This window comes from Hypanus sabinus, chromosome 9 (assembly GCF_030144855.1).
Source record: "Hypanus sabinus isolate sHypSab1 chromosome 9, sHypSab1.hap1, whole genome shotgun sequence".
Lineage (NCBI taxonomy): Eukaryota > Metazoa > Chordata > Chondrichthyes > Myliobatiformes > Dasyatidae > Hypanus > Hypanus sabinus.
The window spans coordinates 37,770,605-37,784,944 of NC_082714.1; the positions used below are offsets into that span (position 1 = coordinate 37,770,605).

General features: G+C 39.9%; 1 protein-coding gene across 2 annotated transcripts in view; it reads left to right on the plus strand.

Moving 5' to 3' along the window:
• sdk1a (sidekick cell adhesion molecule 1a) overlaps nucleotides 1–14,340 on the plus strand; it is a 781,818-nt gene that overhangs the window by 697,819 nt on the left and 69,659 nt on the right. For both annotated transcript variants that reach the window (XM_059979483.1, XM_059979484.1), the window contains exon 33: nucleotides 8,571–8,706. In XM_059979483.1, coding sequence (XP_059835466.1) covers nucleotides 8,571–8,706 — 136 coding nt within the window. The remainder of the gene's footprint in view (nucleotides 1–8,570; nucleotides 8,707–14,340) is intronic.

The window sequence follows — 14,340 nt, forward strand, 5'->3', positions numbered from 1 at the left end:
TTATTTATAATATGGAATTTCTTTAAATGCTTTGTAGTCTGATGCCAGATAAACATGTATTATGCATTATGTGTATCTGATATTGCAGTGGATTACAGACATTACTGCTTTTATATACTTAGCAGAACAAACAACTGAAAATTGCTGGTGAAATATTGGCTGTGTAAAAAGACATGTACACTATAGTAAATAGCTTTAGTCTTTTTAGTAGTGATTTATTCATTATAACATGATTGAAATTATCTTGGCAATAGAGCTCCTGTATGTCCTGTTACCATAGTTTAGTAATACTTAGGTAACATTGGTTGAATGGAAGGGCTGTCTAGAACTTCACTGATAAATCTTGAATCCTGCCTCTCTGATAGCAAGATTCACACAGATCAGTTTCTGCTAAAGAGCAACATGAAACAATGTTCAGACCTTCAGGATGCTAGTGAAAATGATTTCCTATTACTGCAAATTAATCATGAGCATTTTGTTGATTTCTTCTCTTCTGCTGAAATGGGGCTGTGCCAACTGATGTTATTCCTGCACGTCTGCGTGGGCTTCAAGGGTGAAAGAGCATATCTCAGACCTCGGCACATCACTAGGCCTTCTGGCTCTGACCTAAGGCAGTATTTGTCTGCTGTTTCAGTACTAGTCAGGTTTTTTTTGTGTGCAGCTTTTCTGCTGTCCTCCAACAAGCACTATTATACTGAACGAGGCAAACATTTAGGACGACACTCACCGAGGGCACACAAAGCATTTTCAGGGTCTTTGGGTCTCCTGTCCTAGAGGTAAACAGAACTAATTTTCTCAGTGCCCTTGGGGTTGAGCTTAAAGAGACAACCTATAAGGGTATCAAAGGTTATGGGGGAAAAAGCTAGAGAATGGGTTTGAGAAGGAAACTAAATCAGCCATTATTGAATGGTGGAGCAGACTCGATGGGCCAAATTGCCTAATTCTACTCCTATGTTTTATGATCTCTTTTCTTCCCCATTGTGAGTCTTGTAACATTCATTTTTGAGATGCTTCACGTCACTCGGAAGTTTTAACTGTATATTTCCTGGTTGCAGCCACCTTCCTGTCCCTGTTGGACCACAGGGTGTATGTAAAAGGAGCTCCTGGTGGCCTGTGATCGGGCACCTACAGCATTGTGTGTTCTCGCTGGCATGCTGCCCAAATGAGATCTCTGCTACTCTGAGATCTCTCCATCCTTGTCACCTCACACCTAGACTGACGCAATCCCTTCCCTCATTAAAAACCCACAGTCAGCATATGGCCACCTGTTCTACTAATCTTCATTTTCACCCTGACCTGATTCACTTCACAAATGCCAGAGTTCGCTTCTCCCAATCCTAACCGAAAATTTCAGTTTGTAGCCAAGGTCCAGAATATTCTGAAAGGGCACTTCAGCATTCGCTGGCAGTTCCATTGCGAAGTCAGGAGGGGTGTTAAAAATAACGGTGTTTACAAGGATGACTCACTCAAGAAGTAGCCATGATAATTTCTGGACTGATATGAAATGAACCAGAAATGGTTGTTACAGCATTTCACACTAGGTTAAAATCAATTACATTACACAGAAAGAAAGAGCAGTATTACTTGATTGAATTTCCAGGATCTATGTCGCTCAGTATGTACATAGGTACATCAGGCACACAGAGAGGCTTCCTTTCCAAGTTTGCACTATGCTCTATTAACGCTATTAATTGTGGATTGCATCTTGCAATTTTATGCAACAATATTAATCATAAAATGCTTTAAAAAACATACAGCACATAATTGAATTTCTGGGCCATTGCATTTTGCCCAATGAACCAAAAGCAAGCTCACTATAGACCTGCAATTATACATAACACTCCAGATGCTTACTTCATTACACAGAGAAAACAAAGCACGAGGCTGAACTGAAACCTGCAAGCTGTTATACTACCTTCTGGCTAACTTAACCAGGATATAAATTGCTCCTATTACCTGGATTTGCCCGTGAGAGCCATGTGAGGAAAAAAATGCTCAGGAAACCTGTTTGCTTTATCATGTGGCAACCATTTGCTTGGAGAGTTTTGTAAAAAGAATCAGCAGATTAGATTGAATAGTTTTGAATGTTTGGTTATTGCCAGTAGGAAGCATTCCCATCTGTTCAGTTGAATGGAACTGTTATTTATTTTGCTCAATCAGTACCATATTTTTCTCATACAAGAAAAATCAGGAGCTTTCTTGAACCATACAGTACATCCATTTTAAGTTCTGGTTTGCAAAAACAGGAATCTGGTCCTTTACACAAAAAGCACCAGAAGAATTTATTGTGTCTGGAGCAAAATAGACATTTTTACTGTGCCCATGAACTGTTTTTTTTTAATCAATTATGCTATTGTTTGCACTGTTGTAACTATGTGGTTTTGTGCAGGTTTTGTAGCTTTAGTTTTTGGTCTTGTTTTGTCTGGTGGATTTGGAGCTCCTTGCCGGGAAACACGCTAGATGGTAGCGCGATATTAATACACAGCAGCCTCTCCGGACTCTGGATTGGGGATTGCCAAACGTTAGGTGGATTTTCTGGTGTAGTCTGTTTTGTCATGTGCTTTTGTGATATCATTCTGGAGGAACGTTATCTCATTTTTTAACTGCATTGCATTTGTGGTTTCTAAATGACAATAAACTGAATCTGAATCTGAACATTTTGGGTTGAGACCTTTCATCTGGACCACCTGGCATCTACAGTCCTTTGGATCTCCATCTGGCCTTTCAAGCCTGTTTAACTATTCAATGAGATTAAGACTGATCTTTCATCTCAACTCTGACAATCCCTTGTCCCTTAACTCTTGTGTTAGTTACACTTAATTTTTAATCCCAATATCTTCCCGGTTGGGTAGAGATTCCAAAGATTTGGGATCTTGGGGTGCAATTCCATCGTCTCTGAAAGTGGCAACACCAGTAGACATGGTAGGATGCAAAGCATATGGCATATTTGCCTTCGTTGATTAGGGTGAGAATACAAAGGTTGGGAAGTGCTGTTGCACATGCATAAGTCTTTGAGTAGGTCAACTGTGGAGTATTGTGTGCAGTTCTGCTAACTGCATTTCAGAAGAATTTGGAAGCTTTGCAGAAGCTGCAGAAGAGATTTTGAATTAGAGAATATTAGCTTTTCAAAGAGGTTGGATAAGCTGGTATTGTTTTCTCTGGATAATCAGTGACAGAGAGGCAACACGTTTATAAAATTATGAGAGGCGTAGAAAGGAGAGATAACGAGGCGTTGTTTTCTAGAGTGAATAGGGCAACTGAAGGCGGTGTACACAGCTCGATCCATCACAGGCAAAGCCTTCCCCACCATTAAATATATTTACATGGAAGCAGCATCCATCATCAAACACCCCTACCATCCCGGCCTTGCCCTTTTTCTGCTGCTGCTGGTGGGCAGGAGATAGAGAAAGCTTAGATCCCACAGTACCAGGTTCAGCAGAAGTTATTGCCCTACATCCATCAGGTTTCTGATAACTTCTGTAGTCCTACTCTACGACCTACAGGCTTGCTTTACAACTCGTATTGTCAGTATTATATTTTATTTGCATTTTGTCTTCATTTGCACATTGGTTGTTTGTCAAGCCTTGTTTTGTATAATTTTTCATAAATTCTATTTTTTATAAGTTCCTGCAAGAAAGTAAGACGCAGGGTGGTATTTAGCAATATACATGTTCTTTAATAATAAATTTACTTTGTTAGTGGAGAGAATTTTAAAGGAGATTTACAGTACATTATACCACTGGCATTTAGGGCAGCAGTGAAGGCCCCCCATCTCTGTCTGTCCATACCGTCACACACAGATGTAGACATTTTCTTCATTGCTGTTTCCGTAACCATTTCTTCTGACCGTTCAAGGTTGTTAGCCCTGAGCTGAACCCCTCAATCCTGGAGGACCGATGGACCACTCTTAGTCTGGCCTCTGTCCTTTGACCTGTTTGGCATGGGTGACTCTACCAAGAGCCAAAGCACAAGGCCCTGACTCCAGTCAACATAGCTCCCTGGGTCATTGAGGCATGCAAGCCTCCAAACGCTATGACAAGGTTGTGGTCCTCTTGGATTTACTTACATAAAGAGTGGTGGGTGCTTCGAGTGTAGTACCAGAGGAAGTGCCAGAAGCAGATAGGACGGCAATGTTTAAGAAGCATTTAGACAGGCAGGAAATGCAGGGATAGAAACCATGTGGATAGATATAATCCCAGGTGGGATTAGTTTAAACTAGCAACATGGTCTGCGCAGACATTGTTCACTTTTGTGTAATCAGAAAGTTTGGATACATTTCACCCAGACTGCTTAGCTAAGTCATTTGGTTGTAACTCTTTCACAATCAAAAATGTTGACAAATAGTATATCAAATGTTTTTACTGAGTCACGTTAGCCACAGTACAAGCTGGTGCCACTGCGAACCAATCCCGCCAAGCCGAAAAACGTGTGCACTGAAAAGCCCACACAGAAAGTGAGGGCCTCTCTCATGTAGGAGCCCCGATCGATACTCTGCACAATCAGATGCACGCACAGCAGCCACTTTCTCAGGATGGTTCACTAGTTACAGAATGTACTTAAGATTCCTGTTTTTCCTGCTCTGCTCTCTGCATGTGTTAATATATTATCCGTAATCCTTTGCTACTTGATGTTGTAATCTCCTGCATAGTAGCTCATCAAATGTTGTGTGAAATCCAAAAACACAATAATTTGTGAATCCCTCTTAATGGCTTTGCAAGTTACACCCACAAAAAATAATAGGCCAACAGATGTTTCAAGCACAATTTCCCTTCTATAAATACATGTTGAATCTGCACCATTTTATCATGCTAACTTCACTGTTTGGCTGGCATGTCCCTAATGATAAGTCCTATCATGAAAGCTGTAAACTACAGCAAGTAATTACTGACCTAGTCAGGGTGTTGAGAAAGTCGCAAATGGAATTTAATCAAGAATTCTCTTAGGAACTTTTGGGATTCATATTTGTTTCCCTGTCTTAATGTCGAGAGTAAAGATGAGATAAGTGAGTTGGAAATAGAGGGGGCTGAGGGAGATTTAATTAAGGTTTATAAAAATATCAGAGGTCTGGATAGAAAGAAGAGGATTGGAGGAACTGCTTCCCTTTGCAACGATGTCTGTAACAAGGCACATAGACTGAAATTAATGATGAGAAGTATTATAGAGGATTTACAAAAATCTTCTTTCTCAGAGAAGGCAGTAAGGGCTGGAACTCAATGGCAGAATCCTCATCTTTCTTAAATAATACAGGAATGTCCACTTGATATGTCGTAACTTACATGATCATGGAGCAAATGCAGAATGGATTTTTCCAAATAATCATTATTCAGCCAGTGCAGATACAATGACTTCTTTCTGTGCTAATAATTTCTATGATTTTCTGTTACTGATGTCAATCAAATTACTTCTGTTCATTGTTTTATTTTCCTGAATAACAGGGTGGCATCTGAATTCATGGTGCTAATTCTAAAGTGTAGGAAATTCTGGAAATTCTAAACCATCTTCTGTCCATTAACACCTCATTTAAATTCCTGTCTGGTATGGAAATTGCAAAGCCTCTGGCTGTAAATTCCTACAAAGGATTTCAGGGACAGCTGAGAGGATCATAACACCATATAACCATGAGACATCGGAGCAAAATTAGGAAATTCAGCCCATCAAGTCTGCTCCACCATTCCTTATGGCTGATCCCATTCAACCCCATACACCTGCCTTCTCACCATATCCTTTCATGCCCTGACTGATCAGGCAACTATCAGCTTCTGCCTTAAATACACGCATGGACTTGGCCTCCACTGCAGTCTGTGGCAGAGCATTCGACAGATTCTCTACTCTCTGGCTCAAAAAAATCCTCCTTCCCTCTGTTCTAAATGGCTGCCCCTCAATTTTGAGGCTGTGCCCTCTAGTTCTGGAGTTCATCAGGGTTTTGTTTCACTCATCAGAGATATTTATCCAGAGCAGAGCATACCAAGGCCTTCAACATAGTCAGTGGTCCCTCCCATCCATCCAACAATCTCTTTGACCCCTACCATTAGGCAAGAAGTACTGTGGCATCAGGACAAAAGCTGTTAGCATGGTAAACAGCTTCTTTCCCCAGGCCGCCAGACTACTGAACCCCCTACCACCACCCAGGTCTCATCACACATGAAGCACCTGTAGCATTGTGCTGTTTACTTTTTAATGCATTTAATTGTCTTAAATGCACCTTGTCATTTTTTATCTTATTTGTGGTAATATGACTTTATGTGTTGTATGCTGAGTTACATACACTGCATTGTGCAGCTTGATCCAGAGCAAAGTTGTTTCATTTGGCGGTATACATGTGTACAGTGAATGGCAATAAAATGAACTTGAACTAAGACATAGAACATCAAGATCAAAAAATGTTGCTTTCCAGTCTCAATAATTTCTTAAGTACAATTTAATTATTTATTTGTTTGTTTAATGAGATACAGCACGGAATAGGTCCTGGCAGACTTCCAAGCCACACTGCCCAGCAAACCTTGATTTAATCCTAACCTAATCACATGACAACTTACAACGACTAATTAACCTACCAACCACAAAGTCTTTGGACTGTGGGAGGAAACTGGAGCACTCGGAGAAAACTCACACGGTCTGTGGGAGAACATAATAACTTCTTACAGGCAGTGGGTAGTATTGAACCCAGGTTGCCTGGTACCATACTGGCATTAAGTATTTTATTCCCCTAATTCTCACTAGAATCTTGGTTCCTCCATTTTTTTAATGTAAGAACTCAATTGTCTGGAAACTGAAAACACATGGTGCTAGTATTTTCAGCTTTGCACAAATGAAAATCAGTTTGATGTGCAATAAATCACATATGTGAATATTTCGGGTCCGGAAGTGCCGATCTGGAATTTAGGCAAGGTAATTCTTACGGTGAGCCACCCTGGTGGCACAGATGCAATTCCCATATCAAGAATGATTTTGATTATGTCATTCCCAGTGCAAAGGACTATTTGCAACATTGCACGGATCATATTTTCCTGAAGAGTGTTGTCATTGGTCAATTCTGAGTCAATATACATATTAAAACACAGCACCTTAATCCTTGACCCCTTAAATTCTTAACACAAACTCTGCAACATCTTCCAATCCCTGTTCAACACTCAAAACACACATTTGATCTCCCTCACATACCTGGACAAATATTTTTTCCTCTCCTCCCCCACCCCCCCACCAGCACCACTGCTCTGACTGATCTCCCCATTGATGTCAATACTGTCTCATATGCTGATCCTAACTACAGAACAGACTAGGCTCCCTGCGTTCAAGCCGCTCCCAGAATACTGGCTCAGACTCCCAACTACACCTCTTGTTCCCCACATTAAGTTGTACGTTTTATATGGATCCCTTGCCTGCTATAGCATAGATCAGGCCAAACACTTACTCTATGTCCCAAATGCAAATATCAGAGCGTTCCCTGGTCTCCTGCAGCCCAGCACAGACATTGACCTGAGCTCTCATTTCTACCACCCAACCAAACAATTGCCAGATTGATCCATTCCCTTCTCCCTCATCCCATTCAGGAAACCAGAGCATTTCTAATTCCAGAGAGCCTCTGATACAAGGACCCCTAGGCCAATCTGTGGAACCTGGTTCTGGGAGAGGAAGAACAGACAGCAGATTTCTGAATGTGATGCCTGGCTTTTTGAAGCCTCAGACATAACTGAATTATGGTGGAGTGAAGACCAAAATGGCTATTGCCCTGACAAATCTGCCTGGGTGCAGTATACCTTTCAGTTTCTCTGGAATTTCTGGGCAATTGTATTTCCTGACTCCATCAAAACGGCGCCTGTTTCTGTTTGCATGGGAAGATATTCATTTAAATAATCTGATCTTTTACAATCTGTTTTATATTTCTTTATAATTTACTCGTCAAATCTATTTTCTCTACCATTATTAGTTTCTTGATTATTTTTTGCCAGGTTTTCAAAACCTTCTGATCCTCTAACATGCTACATCTTTACAAAGATGATGTTTTACTTTTGTAGCTTTGTTATTAACTTTCTCCTCATTATTCTCTCCTTCTAATAGACTAGCAGTAAATTATGTCGTTATTCCTTTTTTACATAATTGTAGAAGGTTTTACAATTTGCCTTTGTATTCATTGCTAGTTTTCTCTCATCTTCCATTCAGCCTTTACTGGTTTCTAAAATTCTGTAATATTATTTCCTTTCAGTGTAAACTTGTTGCCCATGGATAGATCACCTTTCCAATTTCCCAACACAACAAAACCAACCCAAATGTCATCAGATATCTAGATACATCTTTCTAGATGAATCACTGAATTCAGATCATGGCCATGAAGACTTCATTGCTCATTTGTTATCCAGGACCACCATAGTTGCACTAACTCTAACCACCTTGGAATCCGCTATCTGAATGTGACTGAATTGGTCAATTGCAGTTTATAGGGCTAATGATGCTTCTGATTAATAACTTAATGGGAATTGAAGAGAACAAGGCAACAAGAAGACATTTTGAGGCCCAGATTAGATTACTAGGTTATACAAAGATACAATGGGAATAACTTTTGTTTCCTTTAGCCACCAAAGGAAGAAAGTTTAAATGGCATACTGATGGGATTCCGCATCTACTACAGAGAACTTACATATGACCACGTACCAGGATTCTATACGCAACCCATCGGGGAACCTTCTGCTCTGCAGGGAGAGTTAACATGTGAGTGACTGCGTGGGGAGAGTGGCAGATACGTGGGCGGTGTTGACGTATTCAAAAATAATTCTTTTCGTTGCTTATATGCTGTTTCTACAAGACCTTAAAGAGTCATTATTTTAGAGTTATCTGTATTAATGTTACTTCTCAGAGGTTACAAAAATATATATACTGTATTATTATTATTGAAATATATAGCCTCAGTTATCACATCAGTTCTGAAATCTAGAACCTTTCTTTAGTTGAGTATATTCTTCTGGTGTGCTTGATCCAAAGCTTGTACGCAGCAATACTTCAGTTTCTATGGCTTTGCTTTGAACACATTATATTTCACATACAGATATTTTGCAGTCAGAATTTTTGACTATGCATTTACAGCCACACTGCCACTTTCATGGATTTTTTTAAAAATTGTCTTCCTCATTTATGAATTGTTTTCCCTCACTTGTCTTAATTGATTCTGGTATTCTGGTTGTAGCTATGCATAATGTTAAATGTGATGCCAGTTTTTCAGTATGTCACATCCGGAACGCTGTGGTTTTAAAAAAAATTTCATTCATTCATATTGTTTGGAGGTTGCTGGCAAGGGGAACCTTTCTGTCCCTTTTCTTACTGCTCTTGAGAAAGTGAGATACCTTTTCAAAGCATTACAGTCCTTGGAGTGAAGCCATTCCCATGGTCTGGCTGGGTAAGGTACTCCATGGGATGGTAGTTTATTTTCAAGGTCGGATGTAGATGGAGACCTTATGGTGGTAGTTTCCCTTTTGTGACCTTCCTGATGCTAGAAGTAGGGAGAATTGAGGAGGTGATATTGAAGAATACTTCAGTGGAATATTTGGCCAAACTTGTACAAATTTCAAGAAAGTAACAAGGATAATTAAAAATTCCCTATGTGACAGAACACAAAGTGTAAAGGTTGATGGAAATTCAACAATTGAATTCCATACAGGTCTGTGTTTTTAAAGTTAGGGAGCAAAACTAAGATGATTGACATTGATTTTGAAAAGTTGGTAGTTTTATTAATAATGAAGCTTAAAAATCTAGGTTATAGGAAGATATCAATACACTGGTTAAGTGGGCGTGAAAGTGACACATAAAGTTTAATACAGTATAAGGAACGCCATACTAGGCAAGGGAATACGTGATAACCTGTGAAATAATGAGAAGTTGACACTTCTTGTTGCCTTGGCAAAGCAGCCAACCTAAAGGTCCTACTCATCTCAGACATTTGTTCCTTTCGCCCATCCCACAGGGCAAAATTTACAAAAGCCTGAAAACACACATCACCAGGCTCAAGGACAGGTTCCATCCCACTTTTATAAGACAATTCAATAGTTCCGTTGTGTGATAAGATGGCCTCTTAACCTCACCATCTACTTTCTTGTGACCATAAGACGTAAGAGCAGAATTAGGCCATTCAGCCCAATAAGTGTGCTTCTCCTTTCCATCATGGCTGATTTAATACTGCTCTTGACCCCTTTCTCCAGAGCCTTTGACACCCTTGCTAATCAAGAGCCTATCAATCTCTGAATTAAGTATACTTGGCCTCCGTATCAGTCTGTGACAATGAATTCCACAAGTTCACTGCTCTTTGGCTAAGGAAATTCCTGCTTATCTCTGTTCTAAAGGTGCATCCTCCTATTCTGAGGCCGTGCCAATCTGGTCCTAGGATCCCCCGCTATAGGAAATGTTGCTCCTTGCTGCCGACCTGCACTGCACTTTCTCTGTACGGTAGCACTTCGGTTATATTACCTTGAAGTACTTCAATGCACTGTTGTTATGAACCGATTTGCACGGACAATATGCAAAACAAGTTTTTCACCTTGTTATATGTGACCATAATAAACCGATTTACCAAGCATAGACGAACAAGGGAACCTTGAAGTACAACAGGGCAAGTAGATAAGGTAGGACATAGCACATGCAACAATACAGCACAGAGAACTTCAGCCCACAAAGTTGTTCCAACTGAATTATATTAGCAATCAAATGCTCAACTAAAATAACCCTTTCTGCTTAAACAACCCTTTCATTCCCTGCACATCCGTGTACCGATCTAAGAGCCTCTTGATGGTCTCTATCATATTCGTTTCCATCACCACCCAGGTAGCACTGTTACGCAGATATACAGGATACTTGTCTATATTAGCTAAGGCATTGAGTACATTATTGGAGCAGTAAAACTGAAGCTGTTTAGCACATTAGTTAGGTCTTAGCCAGAACACAGTGTACTGTTCTGCTGACCACACTGCAGGATGGATGCGGGCACAGAGAAATTCATGAGGATGTTGAGAGCAAATTATTGGATTGAGGAATGACAATGAAATCAGTGGCATTTTCTTTAGAGGAGACTAAGGGGAGGTGTGACTGAAGAATGTTGGATTATGAAAGGGAGGCAGAAAGAAACCATTTCACTTAACAGAGAGGTCAGTAACTTGGAGGTGTTGGTGATTATTAGAAGAATTAAAAAACAATGATTAGCGGTGGGAGTTTGCCTGAAAGGATGATGGAGATGAGTTATTGGAGAGTCATTATATACAGGGTGAGAATTCAAAACTAGAAAGTGGGAGTACCATGTTTTATATTGGCTGACATGGACATGTTAAGCCTAATGGCCTTCTTTAGTGCAAACCTCTCCCTGTTGCTGTGGGTCGCTGCAGTGTGTCTTTAAGATGTTGTGCACTGTAGCTGTACTATGCCAAAGATGACCAGATTGAATGTTAAAGATCTAAGGTAGTGGCTGGAATGGCAAGTTTTGTTTTAATTGTCTGACCGAGTGCTATTGTTGTTGGTTATTGCTATTACTATTGGTTTATTATTTTCAGATGTATCAAAATACAGTGAAAAGCTTGTCTTGCAGATTGTCTATGCAGATCAAATGATTACAGTGCATTAACATAAAACGAATAAAAATGCAGAATAAAGGCTCTTGTATCTTTTGCCTGATAGGAGAGAGGAGAAGAAAGGGTTTCTGAGGCAGGTGAAGTCTTTGAGTATGTTGGCTGCTGTACTGAGGCAACAGGTATAGACAGTGCAGAGAGCGGAAGTTGTTTTGTGTGATGTATTGAGCTGTGTCCACAACTGTAAGTAGTTTCTTGCAATCACGTGCAGAGCAGTTGTGTTCCAAACTCTGTGCATCTGGACAGAATGTCTTTTATGGTGCATCAATAAAAATTGCTAGAAGTCTATTGGGATATGCCAAATTTCTTTATCATCCTGAGGAAAGAAAGGCATTGCAGAGCTTTAGCACATGGCATCAATGTGTTTGGACCGGAACAGGCTGTTAGTGATGGTAACAGCTAGGAACGGAAGCTGTCAACCTCAGCACCATTGATGTAGACAGGAACATGTGCACTGAACCCCCCCCCCCCCCCAATCTGGTCAATGAGACAAACTGTTTTGTTTGGTTGATATCCCCTCTCTATCCCCTTCCTGTACTCTGACTCCTCATTATTTGAGATCCAGCCCACTGCAGTGATATCACATGTAAACTTGTACAAGAAACTAGAGCAGACTGGAAGAGTTAGAGTGATGTTGTTAAGGGTCTTTTTATTGATGAGGCTGCTTTTGTTTTGTGGGAGTTGGCTCCTCTTTTAATCAGGTTGACCTGAAGAAAAGTCCTTTATAACTTCTCCGGACTAATCTCCTGTTAAAGTAGCATTCAGGCTTCATTGAATATTTAAAGAAGGATTTTGCTTATTTCTGCTGAAGGTTCTTCTGACTTCCACAGAGCAGATTAGAAAGGAAGAATGGGACCTTGTTACATAATTCCCACTAACAGTTTTAAATTATTTGAAGAATAATAAATATTTATGTTGAAATCTAGAGGAAAGATGCACCATCATGGATTCTCATATAAGTGCCTAGATTACTCAGAGTAGCTAACTCTCATACTTTAGTTTATTGATACTACATTTGTGAAGCCCAAAAAAATATCTGTATTAAAAGCTAAAATGTCACTGAGGTAGTGCTTACAAAATCTGAATGGTGTTCCATCAGTATGTTGGCCTATTTATTTAATCCTTACTCTACCTAAATGCCTTCCATTTGCACTATTAACTGAAGCAATTTATTGATATAGTTGACCTAAATAGCTCGCCTTGAGTTTGTCCATTTCTAGGATGATATCAGTTGGTGTCATTCTCATTTAAAAACGGACATTCAGAAAATAGGAGTTTCAATTTAACAGTTGCTGATAAACAAGATATTCAAGCAGCCCTTCTTCATACACTGGATGCAAGTGGTGCAAGTGGGCTCAGAGAAAATAACAGGTGCTTCTGAATTGTTGCATGTACAGTAGTTGTTTGGCTCTCCCTTATCAGAAGTGCTTTAGACTATCATGGAAATGATATTGCTGATTCGCTGGGACAGCGCAACAAATAAGACAGCACGGTTATGATGAGGAACCAGGAAAATTGGAGGGGCTACAAATTCAGAGGTGTGATGCTGCATTTTACAAATACCTTGTCCCTGAAAGTCATTCTTTTCCTAGAATGGAGTGAAATCCAGTTATCACCAATTCCAAATGGAAGTCTGCCACTCTGAAGATTTGACCTAACCCTTTATCAGCTAATTAATGTCCATCTTGCCATTATTGTGTACAGTAGGGTCCAGAATTTCCAGTCAGCCTGAAACACATAAAAAAACAAATCCCTGTTTCACTTTCCCCTTCTCCTCTCCTCCAGAGCTGTCTGCAGTCCTGTGCACTACAGCACCATAGCTAGGTGCACAACACACAAAGCACAACAAACAGTTATGTCCACTGCCCAAAGTTTAGTGCAGTTTGAAGCAGTGGGCATATTAGCAAAACTACCTTTGGCATATCACACAACAGCCATTAAGAAAGACTTTTGAGGCACGTGTTAATTTCTAGGTTGAGGTTTTCCAATAGAACAATGTAGATTAAGAGGGAAACACGAAATGCTGAAGGAACTCAGCAGGCCAGACAGCATCCCTGGAAAAGAGTCAACAGTGGGCATTCTGGGCAGGGTCTTGGCCCAAAATGTTGACAGGTTATTCTTTTCTATAGATGCTGCCTGGCCTGCTGAGTTCCACGCAGTGTTTTATTCAGTTTAAGGTGGGCCTATTGAAACTGTTAGAAAAGATTAAAGTGTTTGACAGTGAAAATGATAACCAGTGACAGACATGCAAAAGGTGTAAATTTAAGATTCATAGTAATATGTATTTCTAAACAAACATATTGCATCCTTGGCTTCCTCCTTCATTTGAGTATCCAGAAGTGCCATCAAATAGAAGCTAAGGCAGATGTTTGAAGAATTATGCCCCATGCATAACTGTATTCTATAATATTTGGCCACCACTAGTTTCTAAAGACAATTACAGTATTTAAAAAGAATTAAATACTTGAATAAGTTTGTTGTAGACTGTTGGGAAAGAGCTTGATTAAAATAGCTAATTCTATTATCAAGCTAGGAACAATAAAAACCACAATGACGTGAGGCAGCCGCCTTTTGATTTTAAATTTCTGAGATTAAATGAAATGTAATCAGGTTACAGAGATGTAGCAGGAAAGAGCAGTGTGTTTATACATAAAGATAAAAAATGTGCTTAGTTACAAGCTCTAGCCAACACCAGCAAGTAACCTTCACTGGGTCTGAAGGCAACTTATTTTCATTTGAA